General features: G+C 53.7%; 1 protein-coding gene and 1 long non-coding RNA gene across 3 annotated transcripts; both read left to right on the top strand.

Annotated features, from left to right (window-relative positions):
* Positions 1-2943: 2943 nt before the first annotated feature.
* LOC138813421 (uncharacterized) lies at positions 2944-5398 on the top strand. Its single transcript, XR_011367806.1, has 3 exons — positions 2944-3029; positions 3340-4073; positions 5256-5398. It is a non-coding gene; the product is annotated as an uncharacterized lncRNA (long non-coding RNA).
* A 3887-nt stretch (positions 5399-9285) lies between these two features.
* On the top strand, positions 9286-19769 carry Pin1 (peptidylprolyl cis/trans isomerase, NIMA-interacting 1). Of its 2 annotated transcripts, none has more exons than XM_070001845.1 (4): positions 9286-9393; positions 12611-12829; positions 18417-18527; positions 19256-19769. In XM_070001845.1, the coding sequence occupies exons 1-4, from the start codon at positions 9336-9338 to the stop codon at positions 19363-19365; spliced, it is 498 nt and encodes a 165-aa protein (XP_069857946.1). In that variant the 5' UTR covers positions 9286-9335; the 3' UTR covers positions 19366-19769. The 2 variants fall into 2 exon arrangements, with proteins under 2 accessions (XP_069857946.1, XP_069857945.1); XM_070001844.1 differs by lacking the exon at positions 9286-9393 and adding an exon at positions 9613-9764.
* The last annotated feature ends 3568 nt before the right edge of the window (positions 19770-23337 follow it).

The following is a 23337-nucleotide window of genomic DNA, read 5'->3' as shown; positions in this document are numbered from 1 at the left end:
TTGCCCAAGCCCAGAGTTCAAGCCTCACAACGACACACACACACACACACACACACACACACACACACACACACACACACACACACACACACACACGAAGTATAGGGTAAAATTTGATGAACAGAACCCATGAAGGCAGTTTCTCAGCATCAATGTAACCCATTACACCCAACAATCCCATTTCTAGCATTTCAAATCCTGGACATGTTTCCAGGAATGTTTCCTCTTTAGAAAATAACATAATAAAGAGGGCTAGTGGTGCAGCTCAGTGATTAAGTCTGGGCCTGCCACCAGTGAGACCTAGGATTGATCCCAGCCCCACACATATATAAAACCTAAAAAGAGAACAGAGGCAGGAGAAGTGGAAGCAAAGGTGACATTTATTTGAAAATGAGAACGAGGCACCAGGGAAACTGGGGTAAGCCTCTTAGCTATTAAAGGGCAAATAAACTCCCAACCAGGACTCCCAGCTGGGAGGGTTGTCTTTTGCCATGTGAAGTCTTGTCCACCTGCTTACCTGGCAAAGAAGAGGAGGAGGAAAGTATAGACTTTTCCTGCAAGAGAGGAAGAAATGGTACCCAGAAGAAATCAGGAGCCCAATGCAGGTTCCTGGAGTCTCCCTTTTATAGGCCTCTTGGGGGAGTCACAGTTCTTCTGGCGTCTGGTTGGATCACCATCCCTCTCACCCCAAGGGAAAGGGACAAGTTGTCGCCTGTGGAGGGTAGCTACAGGGTTGTCAGGGCCTTTACTTCTCTCAGGGCTTATTTTCGTTTCCCTGGCTCTTCAGAAAGAGGAATGTTCTCAGATCTCAGCCTCCTGAATCGCTAGGATTATAGGCATGAGCCACCAGCAACTGGCCCAATCAATGAATTTTTTCAATTAGATTGCCCTATACTGGAAAAACCACTGGGAGAGACTCTGCAGGGTCCTGAAGAATGACAGGCTAAATTCTAAATGCAATAGGCTATAGGTCTCATTGGGCCAGCTCTCCTAAAATGGTGGGCTCTAAAACAGAATCTTAAGAGTTTCTTCTAAGTTTGTTTTCCATTGCTGGAACAAAATACTCCAGGCTGGGTGCCTTCATTTTTAAGTTTTTAGCTCCTTGATTTGGAATCTGAAATTCTAGGATTGGAGTTTTACACAGATGAACAGATGGCCTCTGATGAGAACCCCATAGAAGGTGGTACCATCAGTGTTAGGAATTCATGCAGAAGGGATCATATGAAACCAGAAAAGGATTCCAAGGCCAGGCTTCTTGTTTGTTTGTTTTGGGGGGAATAGTCCTGGGGCTTGTGCTCAGGGACTAGTGTAGGCGCTGTCCCTGAGCTCTTTTGCTCAAGGCTAGCACACTACTTGGTGCCACTTTCAGTTTTCTGAGTGGTTTATTGGAGATCAGAGTCTCACGGACTTCCCTACCCCGGCTGGTTTCAGCCTCCTTAGTAGGTAGGATTATAGGTGTGAGCCACTGGCGCCTGGCAGTTTTATTATTATTTTTAATACAGGGTATGGTGGCTGGGACCCTGGAACTGGGATTACAGGTGTGCCCCAACATAGCCAACTAGAACAAGGGATGCTTCTCACCTATCTGAACTATCTCAACCTATGATGTGAGGTTCGGTGAAGAACATTCGAGGCCATCCCGTGGAAAAGGTTCATGATTTGTGCCACAGTCTGACTGTGCCCCTCAAGGGTGCAAGTATTGGAAACTTGGTCCTTAGTGTGGCCATATTGGGAGGCAGTGGCAGCTTTAAGAAGAGGGGCCTAGGCTGGGCGCCGGTGGCTCATGCCTGTCATCCTAGCTACTCAGGAGGCTGAGATCTGGGGATCGGGGTTCAAAGCCAGCCGGGGCAGGAAAGACGGTGAGACTCCTATCTCCAATAAAGCACTAGAAAACCATAAGTGGCGCTGTAGCTCAAGTGGTAGAGCACTCGTCTTCAGCTGAAGAGCTGAGGGACAGCGCCCAGGCCCAGAGTTCAAGCCCCATGACTGACAAAAAAAAAAAAAAAAAAAGAAGTGGGGGCCTAATGGAGGGTGATTTAGGTCATTGGGGGGGGGTGCTGTCTCACGGGGATGAATGTTGGCAGCTAGGCGCTGGTGGCTCACATCTGTAATCCTAGCTACTCAGAAGGCAGAGATCTGACCATCATGGTCAGATGTGGTGCAGTGGCTCAAGTGGTAGAGCGCTCGCCTTGAGCTGAAGAGGGACAGCAGTCAGGCCCAGAGTTCAAGCCCCACGACAGACAATAATAATAATACAACAAATAAGAGGATTCCTGTCAAAAATAATCAATTTAGGTTCACCGAACCGGGGTGGGAGAGAAGAAATCTCCGTGGAGAAGAAATCTTCAACCAGATCCTTTGCCAGGAGGTGTATGCTTAAATGCAGGGAGTGGGGCTATCCGACTAGTACCCACAAACTTGGAATTCTGGTACAAAATGATTCCTGAAGATACAGAAGCAAAAGTTTTTGCAATGGTGCAATTTCCAGCTTTCATCGTGACTGTGGCAGAGTGCGAGTCTTGAGCAAAAAAAAAAAAAAAAAAAAAGGCCAGCGACAGCGCCCAGAGACGGAGCTCGAGCGCCAAGTCCTGAGTTCGAACCCTACGACCGGCACCAAAAAGAAAAAGAAAGCAAAAAGGCTTTGTGGAGCCCGACCGGTGAATCCCACTGATACCCATCAAAGGAGCAAGACTCCACATTAAAAGGGTCTCAAGCGAGGCTGGGCATTGGCCATGAACTCGCCCAGACAGACAGACAGACAGACAGACAGACAGACCACACACACACACACACTCACACACTCGATCTCATCAGGACCCCGCAAAGAGGCGAGTTGACGCCCTCAACTTCCACTTCCACACCGGAACCTTAAAGAACTGGCCAGGTGCAGGCAACCCGGACGCAAAGGAGACCGGGACTTCCTGTGTGTCACTTCCGCTTCCGGTTTCACCAGTATTTCCTTTGGTCGAGACCAAAGCGTTTCCAGTGAGGAGTTTGTGGCGTCGGAAGAAGGTTCGACGAGATTCGAGGTGAGAGGTCACTCGGAGAGGCCCGCAGTGGGGGGGGGGGGGGGGGCGGCGGGTGGCAGCGGCGGGGCCTGAGCCGCCGAGGGTTGGGGAGTCGGCGGGAGGGGAGGCCGCGAGCCCCGGGGCCTGGCTGTCAGGCGACGAGGGCCGGAGACCGGTCGGTCCTGGACGCCGGATTTGGGGGCGTCAGGACTTGGATTGTGGGGTTAAGGGAGGTGAGAAGAAGGCCCCCCCCTGGGATCTTCAGGACTGGGGGAGACCCGGGGCATCCCGGAAGTCTGACAATGGCGTCTTCTCTCGGCCCTGGGTACAGATCCCGCCAGGATGATCGAGGTTGTTTGCAACGACCGTCTGGGGAAGAAAGTCCGCGTTAAGTGCAAGTATCCGCCGGCTCCGCGGGTGCTGGGCCCGGGTTCGATGTTGGAGGGTGCTCCCGATGAAGCCCGGGAGGGAGGGCGCATAGGGTCCTGAGCCGGGGGTAAGAGATTGAGCCCGAGTTTGTCATTTTTCTCGTTCTACGTCTCCCTTCTGTTTGCCTTAACTTCTCTGCGCCCAGCACCGATGACACCATCGGGGACCTTAAGAAGTTAATCGCTGCCCAAACTGGCACCCGTTGGAACAAAATTGTCCTTAAAAAATGGTGAGTGAGGCCTAGGAATGTGGCTTAGTGGTGGAGTGCTTGCCTCGCATGCTTGAAGCTCTGGGTTCGATTCCTCCGTACACATAAAAAGTCGGCAGTGGCGCTGTAGCTCAAGTGGTAGAGTGCTGGCCTTGAGCACAGGCTCAGGGAGAGTCGCCCAGGGCCTGAGTTCAAGCCCCAGGACTGGCAACAAAAGAAAAATAATAGTGTGATGGGAGAGCAGCGGGGCTGGATGTCACCAGGTTTGACGGTGGTGGATGGGGGATAGGGGAAGACAGTAATCAGCCCTTGGAGGGAGTGGGGAAGGGCAGCCTGCCCCTTTCAGTGCAAAAAGCCTTCCTTGGGCTCTCTCTGGTCTCTGTCCCATAGGTACACGATTTTCAAGGACCATGTGTCTCTGGGGGATTGTATCCTTTCATGACTTCTTCAGAACTGAGCCCTATTCTCTTGGTTGTACACTGAAGCCTGTGAGAAATTAAAGTGTTTAATTAGAACGCAACAACTGATGGTCACTGAGAAAATGGGAGCCAGGTGATCATTTTGCTGAGAGGGGGAAAGAGGTTTGACACTTCGAGCTCAGAGTATTAATAAGGTTTAGGACAAGTCAGGGTGGAGTTGAGACTCAAGTATGCCTTAGGGCTGGGAAAGTGGCTCAGTGATAGAGTGCTTGCCTCATATGCGTGAGGCCCTGGGTTCGATTCCTCAGCACCACAGCAACAGAAAAAGCCAGAAGTAGGGGCTGTGGCTCAAGTGTAGAGTGCTAGTCTTGAGTTGAAGAGCTGAGGGACAGTGCCCAGGCCCAGAATTCAAGACCCACGACTGACCAAAAAAAAAAAAAAGTTATACAGAAAGGGAGCAGGTATTTTTTTGAGTGTGTTTATGCCAGTCCTGGGGCTTGAACTCCTGGGCGATGTCACTTAGCTTTTTCGCTTAAGACTGGTGCTCTACCACTTGTGCCACAGTTTCCACTTGTGGCCTTTTGCTGGTTAATTGGAGAAGAGTCTTACAGACTTTTCTGCCCAGGCTGGCTTTTCAAGCCTCAAGCCTCTCTCCTCAGATCTCAACCTCCTGAGTATCTAGGATTATAGAAGTGAGATACTAACACCAAGGTGAATTTTTTTTTAATAGTCTGGATTTTCTCCAAATTAGCCCAGTACAGGGGTTGTAGAATACCTGCCAATGAACGAAAGCAAGCCTTACACTGTTTGAATCCCAGAGTCAAAACTCAAAGAGGGCTGGGAAGGTGGCTCAGTGGTAGAGTGCTTTCCTTGCATGCATGAGTCCCTGGGTTCAATTTTTCAGCATCACATAAGCAGAAAAAGCTGGAAGTAGTGCTGTGGCTCAAGTGGTAGAATGCTAGCCTTGAGCTGAAGAGCTGAGGGACAGCGCCCAGGCCCAGAGTTCAGGGCCCACTACTGATCCCTCCCTCCCCCCCCCCCAAAAAAAAAAAACAACAGAATTTTCCCACTCCAGAATTATTTCACCTGCCCCGGAATGATTCTCTGGCCACCTGATTTCCAACTGTGAATGGCTGAGGGGTGGGGGCCGGAAACCCCTCAGAGAAAGTTCCTTAACACAGTTAATTCCAGATGAAATCCATGATGGAATGAACCTGGAACTTTACTACCAGTAGAGAAGTCCTCCTCCTGTCCTCTCCTCATCCTCCAACCTCACCTCTCCCATTGCTATGGATGTTTGTTTTTAAAAATTCTCATTAATAAAGACTTAGATGCTGCTCTGTTGTTGTGTTTGTTGAGGGTTGTGTCGGGAGGGGAGGCTGGCATCTGATTGATACTCTGCTGTCAGGATATAGCTGCCCACTGGGAGCTCAGGTAGACTGGAGCAGCCAGGGAGGAATAGACAAGTCTCTTCTGGCACAGTTGAGGGCTCTTGAGTTTTGTTTTGGGTCTCTGAAGAGCAACCGACTGTAGGGGAACCCAGTTGTGGTGAATACCTGTAATTCTAACACTTGGGAGGCTGAAGCAAGAGGATCCTAAGTTGAGACCAGCTTCCCACCCCCAAGTGCCCTCCACCATCCACCACATCCTGGAGATTGAAGTCAGAGTCTCCAGCTTTGCTAGGCAGGCGCTCCACCACTTGAGCCACCCTCCAGCCCCTTTGTCCATTGGTTATTTTCCAGGTAGAGTCTTGCTTTATGCCCAGGATAGCTTGGACTGCAATTCTCCTACTGTTCTTCCATGCCTAGCCCTTAGTTGAGATTGGGGCATATGAAATTTGGTTACTTTGTTTTGCCTGGGTGAACTTTGATCCCAAGTAGCTAAGATTACAGAATTGAGCCACCATTTGTGGCTCCAAATGGAACTTTTTTTTTTTTTTTTTTTTTTTTTTGTGTCGGTCGTGGGGCTTGAACTCTGGGCCTGGGCGCTGTCCCTCAGCTCTTCAGCTCAAGGCAAGCACTCTACCACTTGAGCTACAGCGCCACTTCCGGTTTTCTGGTGGTTTATTGGAGATAGGAGTCTCACGGTCTCTCCTGCCCGGGGTGGCTTTGAACCGCGATCCTCAGATCTCAGCCTCCTGAGTAGCTAGGATTACAGGCGTGAGCCACCAGCGCCCCGCTCCAAATGGAACTTTTAAGAGATGATAAGCTCCTGAAGTCTGTGCTTCAGGAATTGATAGATTATTTCAAGAATGGGTCTGAGCTGAGTGCCCGAGGCTCACACATGTAATCCTAGCTATTCAGGAGGCTGAGATTTGAGGATCACAGTTTGAGGCCAGCCTGGGAGAAAAGTCCCTGCCCTGTGAGACTCTTATCACCAATAAACTACTCAAAAACGCTGGAAGTGGCGCTATGGCTTAAGTCATAGAGTTCTAGCCTAAAGCACAAAGAGGGTCGGACAGCACCCAGATTCTGAGTTCAAGCCCTAGGACTGTCAAAAAAAAGGGGGGGGGAGGGGTCTGTTAACTTCTCTCTATCTCTTGTATGTTCCTTTCACTCTGTGAAGAAATTCTCTGCTGTTACTTAGCTTTCTTTTTTTTTTTTTTTTTTGGTCCAAGTGGGGCTTGAACTCTGGGCCTGGGTGCTGTCCCTTAGCTCTTCAGCTCAAGGCAAGCGCTCTACCACTTGAGCCACAGCGCCACTTCTGGTTTTCTGGTGGTTTATTGGAGATAGGAGTCTCATGGTCTCTCCTGCCCGGGCTGGCTTTGAATCCAGATCCTCAGATCTCAGCCTCCTGAGTAGCTAGGATTACAGGCGTGAGCCACCGGCCCCTGGCCTGTAACCCAGGCTGGTTTCAAACTCATAATCGTACTGCCTCATCCTCTTGAGTGCCACAATTCCAGGTATGTAACCACCACACCAGACTTCACATTTTCACATCTGCTTCATTGGCATGCTGTAGAGGGTAGATTGAAAAACAAACAAAAGAAAAACATTTGTAAGCATCCACAGTCTCTGGTGTTTCCAGAGACTTGAAGCCCAATGCCCTTCCCCTCTTTCCCTGTAGATCTTGGCCTTGTGCCTGGATTGGAAGAGGAACCTAGATGCAGCCTCACTAAGAAGCCTTTCTCAGCTTCATGCATCCTTTCTCTCCTTAGGGACCTTGTGATCCTCAGTACAAAAACATTGCCAAGTCTTGACCTCTGCACCTCTACTCCCCCAAGTTCCAACCTTCTGCCTCCTTTCTTGGGAACTTATTGTTATAGATATGATATCCAGAGGGATTCCAATTACCTGAATCAGGTAGAGTAGTACATTTCCTTTTGTACTATGTCTTCTGTTCCCTCAGTCCCAGACCCTCCCTCCCGTCTCCACTCTCCAGTTGTATAATTCACTTTCATCAGTATCCCGTGAGCTCCACTGCTCACCTTTTTCCCTGGAATCTATGCCCTCAACCCTTCCAAAGATATACACATAAGGTAAAGAAGACAGAATCAAAGCTGGGCACCGGTGGCTCACGCCTGTAATCCTAGCTACTCAGGAAACTGAGATCTGAGGATTGTGGTTCAAAGCCAGCCCGGGCAGAAAAGTCCATGAGACTCTCCAGAAAACAGGAAGTGGTGCTGTGGCTCAAGTAATAGAGCACTAGCTTTGAGCTTAAGAGCTGAGGGACAGCGCCTAGGCCCAGAGTTCAAGCCCCACGACCAACCAAAAAAAAAGGTCTGTTTCCATATTGTGGAGTTTGTTTCACTATGTGTATTATTTTATATAAATATGCAGAGGCACATAGGCATTGTGCCTTTGTGCTTCTTTCCTAAGAGTAGCCTCAGTTGGTATCATTGTGTGAATATCTAGAATCCTGTATAACTTATCCCAGTGAGTATATTTTAGATCTGTCCACATATCAGAGAGAAACATGCGCGTTTGTCTCTCTGAACGTGGCTTACTTCACTTAGCATGATTTGTTCTAGGGGAACTGGATTTGAATGCTTTTGGCCTGGAGCTAGTTGAAGGTGATCTGTCCTCCATCTCCCAGGCTGGCTTCCAACCTGAATTCTCAGATCTCAGCCTCCTGAGTGGCTAGAATTATAGGGGAGAGCCACAGACAGCTGGCTTAGGTTGGCTTGTCATTCACTTCTTCCTTTGTGTTTTTGTCAGACAACTGGGCTCTTGCCCGCTAGTAAACACACAGATGTTTTCAATTCATCACATTGGCAAGAGTTTGGTAGAGCCCCAGGGTCTCACCCCTATAATCCTAGCTATTCAGGAGGCTGAAATTTGAGGATTGAGGTTGGAAGCCAGCCCGGGCAAGAAAATCCATGACGCTTCTCTTCAGTTAACCAGCAAAACCCTGAAAGTGGAGTTATGGCTCAAGTAGTAGAGCACTAACCTTGAGCAAGAAAGCTCAGGGACAGAACCCAGGCCCAAGTTCAAGCACCAGGGCCAGCATCATAAATAATAAATAAATAAATCGACGTAAAATTAACCTCATTCTCCTCCCACCCAAGTCTCCAATTTTCGCATCTGAGTGGCCATGCCATCACCCACCAGTCATCCAGGACGGAGAAGGAAGCCAGGTGGAGAGGGACTCGGTTGAAGTTGATTGCAAAAGACAATGTGTTTGGGTCTGTAGCAGAAATGGTTATCCTTGCAAAAACCAAAGGAGCAGGGTTAGCCTTGGACAGCTGGAGGAAACGGTGCGAAGGGGGAGAATGGCGCTGCCAAATTTAAGCTTTGCGCTTAGCTACTGGTCACTAAGGCAACTGCGTTGCTAAGACAACAGTAAAGGCAGCTTCCTGCTACTGACTTCCAGACCTGGTCGCCGCTTCCGCGTGGGGACTGGTGGGCCTTGCAGAACGGCTCGGGAAGGCGGGACTTGTGGCCTCGGCAGCCAATCAGGACACTCTTGCCCGGATGGGCTCTGCGGCTAGAAGCGCCAAGGAGGGGTCGGGCTTCGCCGTTTGCCGAAGGGCGTTGAAAAGGGCGGGCTCCCCTAATCTTCCCACCACTAGATTACTGAGAAAGAGGGAGGGGGCGGGGCCCGGATGAGGCCTCCCGGGGGCGGGGCTCAGGTAAACCGTGGTAGATCCGCCCGTCGTTGCTTCTTGTCCAATAAGAAGCCAGAATGCCAGACGGGACGGTTAGAGTGTCCAATGGCTGTTGTCAACCTGCCTTAGGGCTGGACTCAGCGAACCAATCAACAGCGGTGGTGGGCGGGCACAGATCGCAGGCGGTGCGGCGGAGGCGGAGCAGGCGCTGCGGCAGGAGGAAGATGGCGGATGAGGAGAAGCTGCCGCCCGGCTGGGAGAAGCGCATGAGCCGCAGCTCAGGTGCCGTAGGGGTCGGGGCTGGGGCGGGGCCGCGCGAGCCTGCGGAAGTTAGGGCTCGTGCTCGCCCCCTCGGGCACGGCGGGGCAGCCACTGTTGTTCCTCGGGGCCTTTCTTCCTCGGCGTCGCCCCTAGGGTAACGGCCCTAGGGGCTACGAGTCCCGGGGAAACTGAGGCAGGGGGGCGGGGCTGGGTGGGTGAGGGACTTGGGGGGCTCGCGTCGTCGTCCGGGGTGAAGGTCATGGTCTTGTCGCCGAATGCATCTCTGCATCCCGCTAGGTCCGGGGAAGGGCCCCCTTGGGAGGAAGTCACCCCAAGACCTTGCAAAGGGCGTGGCCCGGTGTCTTCCCTGCGGTCCGCACCTACCGCTCAAGGTGAAGATTCATCATAGTGGTATTGCTAGTAACTGCACGTTTATTTCTGCACCAGGCAACGTGCCAGTCTAAGTTCTCTCTGAATTGGTACAACTCTCTGGGAAGGATGCAGTTAAAACAGTTCCTTTTCGTTTTTATTTTTATTTTTGTACCGGTCCTGGGCCTTGAACTTGAACCCTGGGCACGGTACCTTGGCTTTCCCCCGCCCCCCCCCCCCTCAAGGCTGACATTCTACCACTTGAGCCACAGCTCCACTTCCAGCTTTTTGCTGGTTAACTGGAGTCTCACGGACTTTTCTGCCTAGGCTACTTCCAACTGCGATCCTCCTATTTCAGCCTCCTGAGCAGCTAGGATTACATGGGTGAGCCGCTGGCACCCAGCTAACCATCCTATTTTTACAAATGAGGACATTTATGCCTGGACACTAATGGAACTCATTCGAGATCATGCACATCATGCATTTTAGGGGTTGGGGTCTGGATCTGAATCTAGTCACTACCTGCAGAACCCCCTTTCTGGTGGCATCTGTTAACACCCAGAGAAGCAGACCTCGCATCGGGGTCACTGTTACCCTCCAGAGTCCATAGTAATCCCAGTTGCAGTAATCATTCTTATTGATTGAACATCAGGTTCTTCGGGAACACTTTGCATACTTCGATTGTCCACATTAACCCCATTATCTTTGATAGCTTTCTACTCTCGCCTCCCTCTTTCAGATGAAAGCTCATAGCTAAAGTTTTTTTTTTTTTTTTTTTTTGGGTCCGGTCGTGGGGCCTGAACTCTGGGCCTGGGCGCTGTCCCTCAGCTCTTCAGCTCAAGGCTAGCGTTCTACCACTTGAGCCATAGCGCCACTTCCGGCTTTTTTCATTTTGCTTATGTGGTGCTGAGGAATCGAACCCAGGGCCTCAGGCATGCAAGGCAAGCGCTCTACCACTGAGCCACCTTCCCAGCCCTCATAGCTAAAGTTTTAACAGTCATTTAGTGAGCTGGGTGCTGGTGACTAAAGACTACAATTCTAGGCTGATATTTGAGTATCAGACTATGCCCTCCAATTACAGAAAAAGTAAGAAGTGGCACTGTGGCTCAAGTGGTAGGTAGAGTGTTAGCCTTGAGAAAAGCCCAGGAACAGCACTCAGGCTCTGTCCCTGAGCTCCTTTTGCTCAAGGATAACACTCTACCACTTGAACCACAGCTTCACTTCTGACGTTTTCTGTGATTAACTGGAGATTAGCATCTCACAGGCTTTTCTGCCTGGGCTGGCTTTGAACTGAGACCCTCAAATCTCAGCCTCATGAGTAGCTAGGATTACAGGTATGAGCCACTAGCACATACACATACACATTTTTTTAAAATTTTATTTTATTTTATTTGAGAACATACTGTACAGAGGGGTTACAATTACATGGGCAGGATAATGCATACATTTCTTAAACATACACATTTTTTTTTAAAGAGCCAACTAGATTTTCCTGCAAAATCATACGCTTTTCCCCTAATCTGTTTCAGCCCTTTTCTGAGTGAACGTCCAGCATAAACCTGATGCTGTCTGCTGGGCATTGTAGTGCACGCCTGTAATCCCAGCACTCAGGAGGACCATGAGATATTAGGTCAGCTTGGCCCATCTCTAGACCCATTCTGGCCTTTTTTGTTGTTGTTGTTGTTGGTCGTGGGTCTTGAACTCTGGACCTGGTTGCTGTCTCCCTCAGCTCTTCAGCTCAGGGCGAGCGCTCTACCACTTGAGCCATAGTGCCACTTTCTGTTTTCTCGTGGTTTATTGGAGATAAGAGTCTCACAGACTTTCCTGCCCGGGCTGGCTTTGAACCATTATCCTCAAATCTCAGCCCCCTGAGTAGCTAGAACTACAGGCGTGAACCACCAGCGCCCAGCATACTGGCCATTTTTGAGACTCTAACAACCTTCTTCATGGGTGACACCCAACTCCTCATAGTGCTAATATACACAGGCCACCTCCCAGGCCTTAGACTGACACCCCAAATCTGGCTTTTTTTTTTTTTTTTTTGGTTGGTTGTGAGGACTGAACTCTGGGCCTGGGTGCTGTCCCTCAGCCCTTCAGTTCAAGGCTAGTGCCCTACCACTTGAGCCATAGCGCCACTTCCAGCTTTTTTCTGCTTATATGGTGCTGAGGAATCAAACCCAGGGCCTCATGCATGTGAGGCAAACACTCTACCACTGAGCCACCTTCCCAGCCCTTCTTTTCTGTCTCTTTCCTTGATGCTCCTCAGTGCCTGGGTCACGTCTGTGCTGTTTCCTAACCATGCATCCCAGAGCACCAGGTAGGACAGAGACCAGAGCTTGTGGGGTGAGTTGAGCTCCAATCAGCCTGTGGGGGTGCCTGGTGCAAGGGTCAGTGTGGAGGAAACATCACCTATCGCCATATCACCAGAAGGTACAGTTTCATAGCCTGTCCAGGGGAGAGAAAAGCTTCAGTTTTTTTTCATAATCATAGATGTGTGAACTTAGTTCTTCCAAGAGCCAACAGACAGGGTTCCCTTTATCTCCATTTCACACTTGAGAAAACTGAGGCCCAGGGAAGGTAAGGATCACAGACTAAGGAGCTTAGCCAGATTTGAACCCAGGTGACCTGGTTGCTGCATGATCTGAGCCCCTCACTGCTCCCGGCTTCCTTTCCTCCATCAGTCTGGTCCCTTAGCCAAAGACAATGACCTTGTCCAGCTTTGCCTGCTGTGTTAGCTCTGAATCTTCCATGGTCGCTCGTGCCTATGGAGCCTGTTGCCACTGGCGGACATCAAGTGGGTCCAGGGTGCTGTCCTCTGAGTACAGCCCTGGCTAAGTCCTGCCCCCTCTGCCCACCCTCTCCCCTGCAGGCCGGGTGTACTACTTCAACCACATCACCAACGCCAGCCAATGGGAGCGGCCCAGTGGCGGCAGCAGCAGTGGCGTCAGCAGCAAAAATGGCCAGGGGGAGCCGGCCAGGGTCCGCTGCTCACACCTACTGGTGAAGCACAGCCAGTCCAGGCGGCCCTCATCCTGGAGGCAGGAGAAGATCACCCGGACCAAGGAGGAGGCCCTGGAGTTGATCAACGGTGAGCAGGGCCCGGACAGTGTCCTGGGGGGCTGGGGATGTTCTTTCCCTGCAGCCAGGTAGCCCCATAGAGCTTACGGCGTCCACCGCCCACAGCCTGCTCAGCCCAGCGTGGCATTGGCTCACACAGAATTAATTGACTAACGTGATGTGGGCATGGTGCAGATAGTTGCCTCTCTGGCCTTCTGTTTTGTTTTTGTTTCTGGTAGTACCGGGGGGTTGAACTCAGGACCTCATACCTGCTAGGCAATCACTCCAACACTTGAGCCATGTCGCCAATCGTTTTTGCTTTTTTTCTGGTGGGGTCTCGAGCTTTTGCCCTGATGGCCTTGGACTGCCATCCTCCGACCTCAGCCTCTTGACTAGCTGGGATTACAGGCATGCACAGCCACACCTGGCTCTCTGTTCTTTTAGTCTGCTCTTTGCATTGAACCAGGTAAAAGCAGAGGACCCAGCCCAGGTGGAATGAGCACAGCAGGGATTTTATTTTTATTTTATTTTATTTTTTGTCGGTCATGGGGCCTGAACTCAGGGCCTGGGCACTGTCCCTCAGCTCTTCAGCTCAAGGCTAGCGCTCTACCACAGTGCCACTTCCAGCTTTTTCAGCTTATGTGGTACTGAGTAATCGAACCCAGGCATGCAAGACAAGCACTCTACCACTGAGCCACCTTCCCAGCCCACAGATGGTGGCAGTGCCTTGGTTGCTGTGGGAACCTTCAGGACTTTTCTCTCTCCCAGGACTCAGTCTTCTCAGTTTTCTGTGCCCTGGGCCTCCCAGTACCCCTGCCTCCAGAGCCATGGTCGGCATTCGGCGAGGTGGTGCGGGGCTCATGGGTGACATCTGCTGGTGAGCGCTGTGCACACAGCTTGTGGTCATGGAGGGCCATTGGCACTTACTGGTCCAGTGCGGTGCACACAGAGCTCGCCAGCAGCGTTGAGGGGTTCTTTCCACCTGGGGTCCAGTTTGCTGCTGCCAGGCCCTTGCTGGTGGACCTTGGGCTAAGTTTTAGTCCTTTTCCTGGGTTAGCAGTTAGTGGCCTCTTGGGGCCACAGCCTGGGCATGGAATGTTGGATGACACTGCTAGAGCCAGTGTTCCTGATGGTGTGGGACCCGGCTCAGAGCAGCTCTTCGTTCTCCGTGGTAGAGTTGCTATCCCACAGCTGGGCCCAGCATTGGCCCCGGGGATACTGCGCCTGCGCACACGCATGCGCACACGCATACATTCCCGATGCTATCTGTACTTTCACCTCCCCACCCAGGAGCACTCGGGAAAGGAACAGGGAGCTTGTGTGCAGCATTGCTCACCTCCTGAACTGAGAGGCCTGGCATCACCTCCCATCCAGGCTGAAGAAGGGCTACCTAAGATGTGTGTTCTGAAGGCAGCAGGATGTGGGGGGCCATGGAGGGCCCTGGGGATCCTGTCGCTTCAGGAAAGGTCTAGGGCAGGATGTGCTGGGCTGGGGAAGTGAGCTGCTCCATCCCCAAGCTGTGAGGGCTAGGGAAGAGGAGGAAGGATTGTAAGGAGGACCAGCCTGGGCAGTTTTCAAGACTTGTCTCAGAAACCAAAGGGCTTGGGCTGGGAAGGTGGCTCAGTGGTAGAGCGCTTGCCTTGCATGCATGAGGCCCTGGGTTCAATTCCTCAGCACCACATAAGCAGAAAAAAAAAGCTGGAAGTGGCGCTGTGGCTCAAGTGGTAGAGCGCTAGCCTTGAGCTGAAGAGCTGAGGGACCGCGCCCAGGCCCAGAGTTCAGGCCCTATGACCGGACCCCCCCCCAAAAAAAAACCAAAGGGCTCGGGATATAGCTCATTGGTAGCACACTTGCATAGCATGCCTGAGGCCCTGGGTTCGTGTGTGTGTGTGTGTGTGTGTGTGTGTGTGTGTGTGCGCGTGCGCGCGCTCACACGCTGAAGCTTGAATTTAGGGCCTAGATGCTGTCCCTGAGATTTTTTCTTTTCTCAAGAATAGTGCTCTATCCCTTGAGCCACTGCACCACTTCCAGCCTTTTCTGAGTAGTTTATTAGAGATTAGAGTCTCCCAGCCTTTCCTGTCTAGACTGGTTTCAAATCATGATCCTGGATTGGTGTGGGTGGCTCACGCCTTTAATCCTAGCTACTCAGGGGGCTGAGATCTGAGGATTGCAGTTCAAAGCCAGCCTGGGCAGGAACCTCTGTGAGACTCTTTATCTCCAATTAACCACCAGAAAACTGGAATTAGTGCTGTGGCTCAGGTGGTAGAGCGCTAGCCTTGAGCTGAAGAGCTGAGGGACAGCACCTAGGCCCAGAGTTTAAGGCCCACGACTGACTCCGATACTCTCCTCCCCCAAAAATCACGATCCTCAGATCTCAGCCTCCTGAGTAGCTAGGATTACAGGCGTGAGCCACTGATCTACTGCCAAAAATAATGGCTAGCCAGAGCTAGAACAATGAGGTATACCATGTCCAGCAGAGGGCTCTGGGGAAGAGGCTCCATGTTGGGGGCCTGGTGGGAGGCAGAGAGAAGTGAGCAGATTTTGTGTTTAGGAAGCAGAATCAGGAGGCAGTGACGTTGAGAGGGTAGGACGTGGGACTGGGGGGGCAGGTGATGGAAGATCAGAAGCAGAGTGGGCCCCACCTGGCACAGGGCTGCTTCGGTGGCTGCCATGATGCCTCCAGCGAGTGGCTTCCTCCTGAGAGCATCAGCAGCCGCTTGTGGGTACCCAGGAAGCTCCCAGAACAGGGGGCTCAGGGTTTGCCACACTTGGTCTGTGTGTGCAAGTGGGACACCCCGGCAGGGGTAGAGGGAGGCTTCTTGGCCCAGGAACTTCCTCTCTTAGCTTCAGTGTCCTGCCTGTGGCCTTCGTGGGGCAGGGCGATCCATTGTACAGAGAGAGAGAGAGAGAATTCACATGGGCCAGCACTGGCCACCAGACTTGGCTTCCTTGCTCTGGACCTCAGTCACCCTCCCTGACCAGGACCCATTTAGGTGATCTAGAGATGATCTGGAGAGGATGCCCACCGCAGCTGGCAGGCAGGGCCTAGTGAGCATCCCTGCCGTCCTCTTTGGCCCAGGGGACAGGCTGCCTGCAGCAGAGCAGCACGGGACTGCAGAGGTGTCTCAGCACATGTTCCTCTGTAGCTGCTGAGCCGCAGCCAGAGGCCAGCGGGAACCTGAAGGCCTGCCAGGGTCATTGCCACTGTCCTTGTCTGACTGAGCAGGCCACGCCTTGGACAAGTCCTCCGTTCCCTGTTGCTCTGAGCCGCACCGTTCCTCGCCCAGGCCCTTGATGGGGTCCCAGGGAGGCCCAGAATAGAGCATGCCCATGCGCTGAGGAAGCATCAGGCTCCTGCAGCCTGCTAGGGTGCTTTCAGCCTGCTAGCTTCAGCCAGGCCTTGGCTTTGTTGGGGCAGCAGATGAATCTCTCCCTTCTCTCCCTGGCCATCCCCTGCCTGGGCCCCTTTGAACTCACAGCCTGGTGATTGGGTGAGTGAGGGCTGGCGCATGTCGCTGCACCCAGCCAGCCTTTGGTTCATTCACTCTCCCCGAAGTAAGTAATTGGTCTGGGTTGCCCTTGTAGAACACCACACACCAGTGGTTTAGTTTAGAGGGCCAAGATCAGGCTTCAGCCAATTCAGTTTCTAATCAGGTCTCTGGGTTTGCACATCGCTGCCGCCTGTGTCTTCGCATGACCTTTCCTATCTTTACAGTGTTTCTTCTTCCTCTTCTTCATTTTTCTTCTTTTTGAGACAGTCTCGATCACTAGGTTGCCTAGGCTGGCCTAGAATCTGAGATCTTCCTACCTCTGCCTCCCAGGGGCGGGGATCACAGGCGTGCACCTCCACACCCGGCCGGTTTACTGGTTCTGAAATGGATATCGCCTGTGTATGTGCATGTGTGGAGAATCCTAGGCCTTCCTCTCTTGGGGACCCTTGTAGCCCCAGCTGCTGGGAGAGGCAACAAGGTGACACTCATTGAGGATCGGGTCTGGGGCTGGCTCTGTGGGCGCTGGGCGTCTCTATCCATTCCTGCTTCTGAGAGATAGGCAGATGCCCAGAGCAGTGGATGGCCACTGTGCTCCATGTAGAAAGGCGGGCACGGGAATTTGGGGCTCTGTGGGTGAGCCCAAGGAATGGGAGGACAAGCAGGAGATGTGACCCTACCAGGATTTTACAAGGAGAAGCCTCTGCAGTGTGTAGGCCAACAGGAAGGGGGCTTATGTGTGCCCTGGGCTTGTCCTGATAGGGCCAGCCAGCGCCTCCTGGTGGTGGCTGCGTCTGACGGGCAGCGTGGACACAGGCAGGGGCAGCTGCAGCCTTGGACTGCGGACCCTAGGAAAGGGAGCTGGTGGTGGGTGGTGGCGTTTGTCAGGATCTCAGCGCTGGGCGCCGTGCTCCTGTCACCATGGTCTGTGGGTGTGGCCAGTTCTGTGCAGGGCACATACCTAGGTGGCTACTGCACAGGCTGCGCGTACCTAGGTGGCTACTGCACAGGCCGCCCGTCACACAGCGCCTACCATGGTGCCAGTCGGCTGGGTCATGGGGCATTGACCTCCCTCAGAAATCTGAGGCCCAGGAGCTCCTGGGGAGTTTGACTTGGCAGACATCAAGGTGGGCTGTTGGCCTCAGCACCAGTCATGTTCTGGGGGTGGGGAGGGGGGTGCTGAGGGGTTCCCTTGGGTACCCAGTGGAATGTCGGTCCGCAGCAGGGAGGGTGACAGGTGTGTGGAAGGAAGCCTGGTGTGACTCAGACAGGAAAGAACACCATAAACCCAGGGGTAGTAGAGCACTTCTGTAATCCCAGCACTCCAAGGCAACGGCAGCAGGATCAAGAGTTTGAAGCATGGACTGGGAAGGTGGCTCAGTGGTAGAGTGCTTGCCTTGCATGCAGGAGGCCCTGGGTTCGTTTCCTCAGCACCACATAAGCAGAAAAACCCGGAAGTGGAGCTGTGGCTCAAGTGGTAGAGTGCTAGCCTTGATCTGAAGAGCTGAAGGGCAGCGCCCAGGCCCAGAGTTCAGGCCCCACGACCAACTGGAAAAAAAAAAAAAGAGTTTGAAGCCAGCCTGGGTTTATGGTGAGATTCTGTGACCCCCACAACCCTCACTACACCATGAGCTGATGCCCCGTGGCTCAGCCAGGCAGGGTGGGCGGGTCCTCTGCGCCCCAAAGAGCAGCTGGCAGCTGGTCAAGAAAGTGCTTCAGGCCCAGCTCCACTGCCCTGGGAGCCCAGGGGAAGGTCGAGATGCCCACGAGTGCCCGGGCGGCAGGCAGACAGGGTGGGCTGCCCCGTGTCTGTGTCACAGGCCCCTGTGCTTGCCCAGCCCAGGAACCCAGAAGTGCGCATGCGCGGATCACACATGCACGGCCCTCCCGCACCCAGCGCCTCGTGCGAATGCCAGGCGCCTTCACTCCCATCCAGGAGGGAGCCCCATGGGGCCACACCTGTAACCCCCCTGTCCACAATCTCACACGTGGGGAGTGGCCTCTCTGCCCTGTGACCGCGTGGAGGTAACTCCTCTCTCCCCTGGCCTGCCTCTGGAGTTCAAGCAGGGTCATAGGGGTGTTGGTTGGGAGCCCCTGTGCCCCTGACTTGGGCCCCTTCTGTCCCCACAGGCTACATCCAGAAGATCAAGTCGGGCGAGGAGGACTTTGAGTCTCTGGCCTCACAGTTCAGTGACTGCAGCTCGGCCAAGGCCAGAGGAGACCTTGGGGCCTTCAGCAGAGGTGGGCAGGGGCCCAGCACCACCCTCGGCCCAAGAGATGGAGAGGAGCTGGGAGGGCTGGGGGGGGGGGTTGGCGGCCGGGTTCCCTGGGTCCTTGCTGCACCGACCTCTGCAGCCCACTAGGTGGCAGCACAGCTCCCTTCCGTTCTGACACTGCCCTGCTCCTCTGGGCTGAGGTAGGAGACCCCAGGGCCTGTCCCCCAGATTGCTCCCCACCTCACAGGAGGGGAGGAGACCAAAGTGAGGTGGGCAGCACCCAGATTAGGCCGGCCATGTCTGGACTGAGGAGGCTCACTGCCTCCTCCACGTCCACCTCCACCACCTCTGTGCTTCGTCCTCCATCCTCGATCCTAGTGGTCTGTGGAGCTGCAGAGAGGAGCCTAGGATGAGCGGGGAGGGACGTGAGCAAGGGACTGCCGGGGACAGGTGACATACGAGCAGCTAGGATGAGTTCATCATGGAAATCGCTCTAAACGCACAGCAGTGGCGGCTGCTCTGCCTGCCATCCCTCATGCCTCCTCGGGCTTCCCAGGGCTTCTTTAATGGCCCTGCCACCCCCGGCTGGGCTGCAGCTCAGCTGTGACAGGGCCAGAAACTCCATGATGAATGCGCGCAGGCCGGAGCCCCATCTGCCAGAGCAGCCCAACCTGAGTTGCTTCCCTGGATGCTTCCCCTTCCTCCCCTCCTCCTCCCCTCCCTCCTCCCTTCTCCTCCCCTTCCCATCTCCAGGTCAGATGCAGAAGCCATTTGAAGACGCCTCCTTCGCCCTGCGGACGGGGGAGATGAGCGGCCCAGTGTTCACGGACTCCGGCATCCATATCATCCTACGCACAGAGTGAGGGCCGAGGGCCGCCAGCCTGCGGGGCACCTTGCCCTGCCACAATATTTATTGTTTCCAAAATGGCTGGTCAAGGGGCGGGGTGGGCTGTTGAAGGGGGTTCTGGGCTTCCCGCTGCCTATGTGTGTGTGTATGCAGTTGGGGTTGTCCCTCCCGCTCTCCCCCTGAAGGAATTGCCTTCAGAAGGGCAGTAGGGGGTGGGGAGGTGGCCCCCCCTCAGTCCCAGGGGAGAGGGCCTAGTCTACACCTCCCCCTCCCCACTCCCAGTCCCAGGGGCAGGCGGGAGGACCCGGACTTGATTCTCCTTCTGCCTAGCTCCTCTGTTCCGTTGCAGAAAGCAGATGCCGGGGGCCAGAGCCACGGGGCCCCCACGCGTCCCCATTAAAGCCGGAACCACTGCTCCAAGGCCTGTGTCTCATTTTGTCCCCAGGGGGGCGGGGCACTGTCCACCTTCCCTTCTCCTCATGCCCCTGTGTCCAAGCTCTGCCCTTCCTGCCCCAGAAACCTCCCTTCTTTCTGGTCTGGCAGGTATTCCTCCTGGGATAGCCAGTGCTCCTGTTTCAGGGTGCCAAGCTCTCCTGGATTCAGGGCTGGGCCTCCCAGCATCTATCCTGCAGGACTTGGGGGGAGGAGGGGGGGACGGGGAGGGTCCTAGGAGAACAAGGCTCAGAGCTGGGGCCCAGGCCTTCATACAGAGAGGGCGCCCACGCCTCTCCTTCCCCCACCTCCCATCCCGTGGGGTACCAGCATCCTCACCACAGCTAGGCCTTCTGGAAAGCTGTTCCTGGGTCCAGCTGTAGCGGCTGGTCCAGCACCCAGCACGGATGCTGTTACCATGGTAACGCCTCCATTTCCCCCTGGAAGGGAGAGAGCTGCTGCTGGCACCTCTTGAGCAGGGATCCTGGAGGCAGCCTCCTAAGGCTGGTGGAGTCCAGGGGACGCCCATGGCAGGGGCTAAAGTGATGGGGAGCTGGGCTCTCCCTCACTTCCGTGTGCCCCCAACCCCGGCACCTCCACACAGCTGCCTCCAGGCTGGCAGGGGGCGGGGGGCAACACTGAGAGTAGATCCTATGATGGTGCCCCCTCCTCTTGTTGGGGACCAGCCAGCATGAGGGTGGGAGCCGCTGCAGCTGGCAGAGCTCTCAGACAGGAAAGCTGGAGCCGGGGGACCCCCCCCCCACGGCTGAGTCTCACGACAGTCACCTGAGCTAGAGCCATCACTTCTCTCTGCCAGCCGCCTGCTGGAGCATTTGTCATTAAGAAGGTTTAATGAGTTTCTTCCCAGCTGCGCTGCGCTGAGCAGAGCCGCTGCGCTGGGCAGAGCTGGCTTTCCAGGCTGCAACTCCAGCCAGTATGTTCTCACCGCTCAGGGGACTGTGGGCAACCATTATAGCTGGGCCAGGTCTGGAAAGAGAGGAAGTGAGGGGTGGGCGTCCAGGGCCCTAAGTCCCGACTGACAGATGCCCAGCCCTCTGCCCTACTCCCCTTGTCAGCAATGCCCCAAGAGAGGTCTGCAGAGAAAGGCTATGGGGGACATGAGTGTGTGTCTGCATTTGACTGTGTGTGGCCTTGTGGCTGGACCCCAGCCTCCTTCACTGTCTGTACAGTGGCTAAAGCCCAAGCAAGAACATTGACAAAGCCCATGGCTCACACCTGTAATCCCCGCTACTCAGAAAAGTGAGATCTGAGGATGGCAGTTCAAAGCCTACCTGGACAGGAAGGTCTGTAAGATCATCTCCAGTTAACACTAAAGAAAAGGCAGAAATGGCGCTGTGGCTCCTGGAGTAGAGCGCTAACCTTGAGCAAAAAGCTCAGGGACAGAGCCCAGGCCCCGACTTGTTTAAGCCCCATGATCAGCACAAAGAGAGAGAGAGAGAGAGAGAGAGAGAGAGAGAGAGAGAGAGAGAGAGAGAGAGAGAGAGAGAGAGAGAGAAGAGAGAGAGAGAGAAAAGAGCTAGCAATAGAAGAACTTGACTCCTCTCTACACCACTCTTCCCCTCCTACCTGGAACTGGGGCAGGGAGTCCCAGGCCTCTAGGTCTGTGGTTGTGTGGTCTTTATTCGCCATTATTTTTTGTGGTGTTGGGGATGGGACCTAGGGTCTTCACACCCCAGGCAGGTGCCCTGCCTCTGAGCCAGCTCCCTGACAAAATTCCCCCCGTCCCAGAGAATTGACTGCACCCTTGCCATGTGCCAGCCCTGGCTTTTCTGCCCCCCCTACCCCCCTCCTCCGCCCCAGGCTGGGCTAGAGCAGATGACCTCAGGTGCCCTGGGGTTCCTGAGCTATAGCCAGGTGCACATCTGTGATGGGGGGAGTTGAGTTACCCACAGCTGGCCCGCTAACAAGCAGACACAATCCTGAGTGTGCACATTGTGTGTGCGTCTGTCCTTGTGCTCATCCTTTGTGGGAACAAAGGCCACAAGCATGGAAGTATAGAAACTGGGCTTCTCTGAGGACGTGGAGTCTAGCTGTGGCAATATAGCCCTGTCCTCAGTGAGAACGTGGGTCCCAAGTCTGAGCGTGGTGAGGACAAAGATTGGGTCTCAGTGGCCCTCGGGTGCACACCTTCCCTTGGGTAACGGAGCCCGATGCTATGGGGCAGGAGCGCCCTCCCCCACCCCTCCATCAGCACCCTTGCTCATTTACATGGAAATTAATTGCTCTTCTTGGGGATTTCTTTAAAAATGGATTTTAAATGAGTGCATTAGGCAGCCCCATTTATTATTCATGGATTTCCTTCCCAATATGGCCCCGTGTCTGGGTACCGGAGATGATTTAATCATGGAGACCATTAGTTACAGATGGGGACAACAGCCATCTCCCAGTGATGGTGCAGGAGGGATCTTTGCAGGTTCTCTGTGCATAGCACTGAGCCAACCTGGGCACAGATGGGAGGCCCGGCCGGGTACTGGCCCCACCCCCTGCAGTCCTTCCTGCTAGTCCCTCCTCTGCCCTCTTGCTCAGCTCCAGCTTCAGTCCAGACAGATGTGGCCCTCATCTTGTTCTTTGCCCTCTGTGGCACCAGCCCCTCCTCTTCTCCGATACTTCCTGTCTTGGCCTAGTCTCTCCTCTAGGAGCCCATCCCTACGTGAGTCTACAGCAGGGCCAAGTGCATCTATAGGCTGTTGTGTCTCAGAAGAGGCCTGACTTGTCTAATAAGGAGTTATTTTGTTGTTTGGTGTGTGTGTGTGTGTGTGTGTGTGTGTGTGTGTGTGTGTGTGTGTGTGTGTGTGTGTGTGTGTGTGTGTGTGTGTGTGTGTGTGTGTGTGTGTGTGTGTGTGTGTTTACCAGTCCTCCTGGGGCTTGAATTCAGGGCCTGGGCACTGTCCCTGAGCTTTTTGTGCTCAAGGCTAGCATTCTACCACTTTGAGCTACAGCACCACTTCCAACTTTTTGGCACTTAATTATCGGTAAGAATCTCATGGACTTTCCTGCCCAGGCTGGCTTTTTGAACCACAATCCTCAGATCTCAAATTCCTGAGTAGGTAGGATTTCAGGTGTGAGCCGCCAGCACCAGGCTAAAAAATGGTTTTTGAAATTACCAAGCAAAAAAGATGAAAGGATCAGTTGGGACAGGACGCTAACCTTTCCTTCCCAGATTCTTAGAAGCAGCCAAATTGTTAACAGACACATTAAAAAACTGCCAGACAGTTCAGTGATTGCCAGGGCGATCGATCAGTGAACAGCGGGTGACACAGAATATTCATTTGAGGCCAATTTTCATCGTTGTAATAGAATTCTCAGTTTTGATCCAATTGCTTTCAAAGGAGTTGCTTTGGACAGAAGTACGTTTTGGGTTGGGGCTTCTCACCTGGGTCTAACAAAGGCTCACCTGGAGAAGGGGGGGAGGGGATTCTAGCCCTTTAAGGGATGGGGACACTGTAGAAATAGGCCTCCAGGGGTAAACACCCACCCCACCTCCCTTCCCAACCTCTGCCACCATTGGATAACAGACGAGCGAGCGGAAGAAGCA

Source organism: Dipodomys merriami, unplaced genomic scaffold (assembly GCF_024711535.1).
Source record: "Dipodomys merriami isolate MVZ:Mamm:240054 unplaced genomic scaffold, mDipMer1.0.p SCAF_6, whole genome shotgun sequence".
NCBI classification, from domain to species: domain Eukaryota; kingdom Metazoa; phylum Chordata; class Mammalia; order Rodentia; family Heteromyidae; genus Dipodomys; species Dipodomys merriami.
The sequence above is the reverse complement of the archived record's forward strand: the minus strand, read 5'-3'. Positions and strand labels throughout refer to the sequence as shown.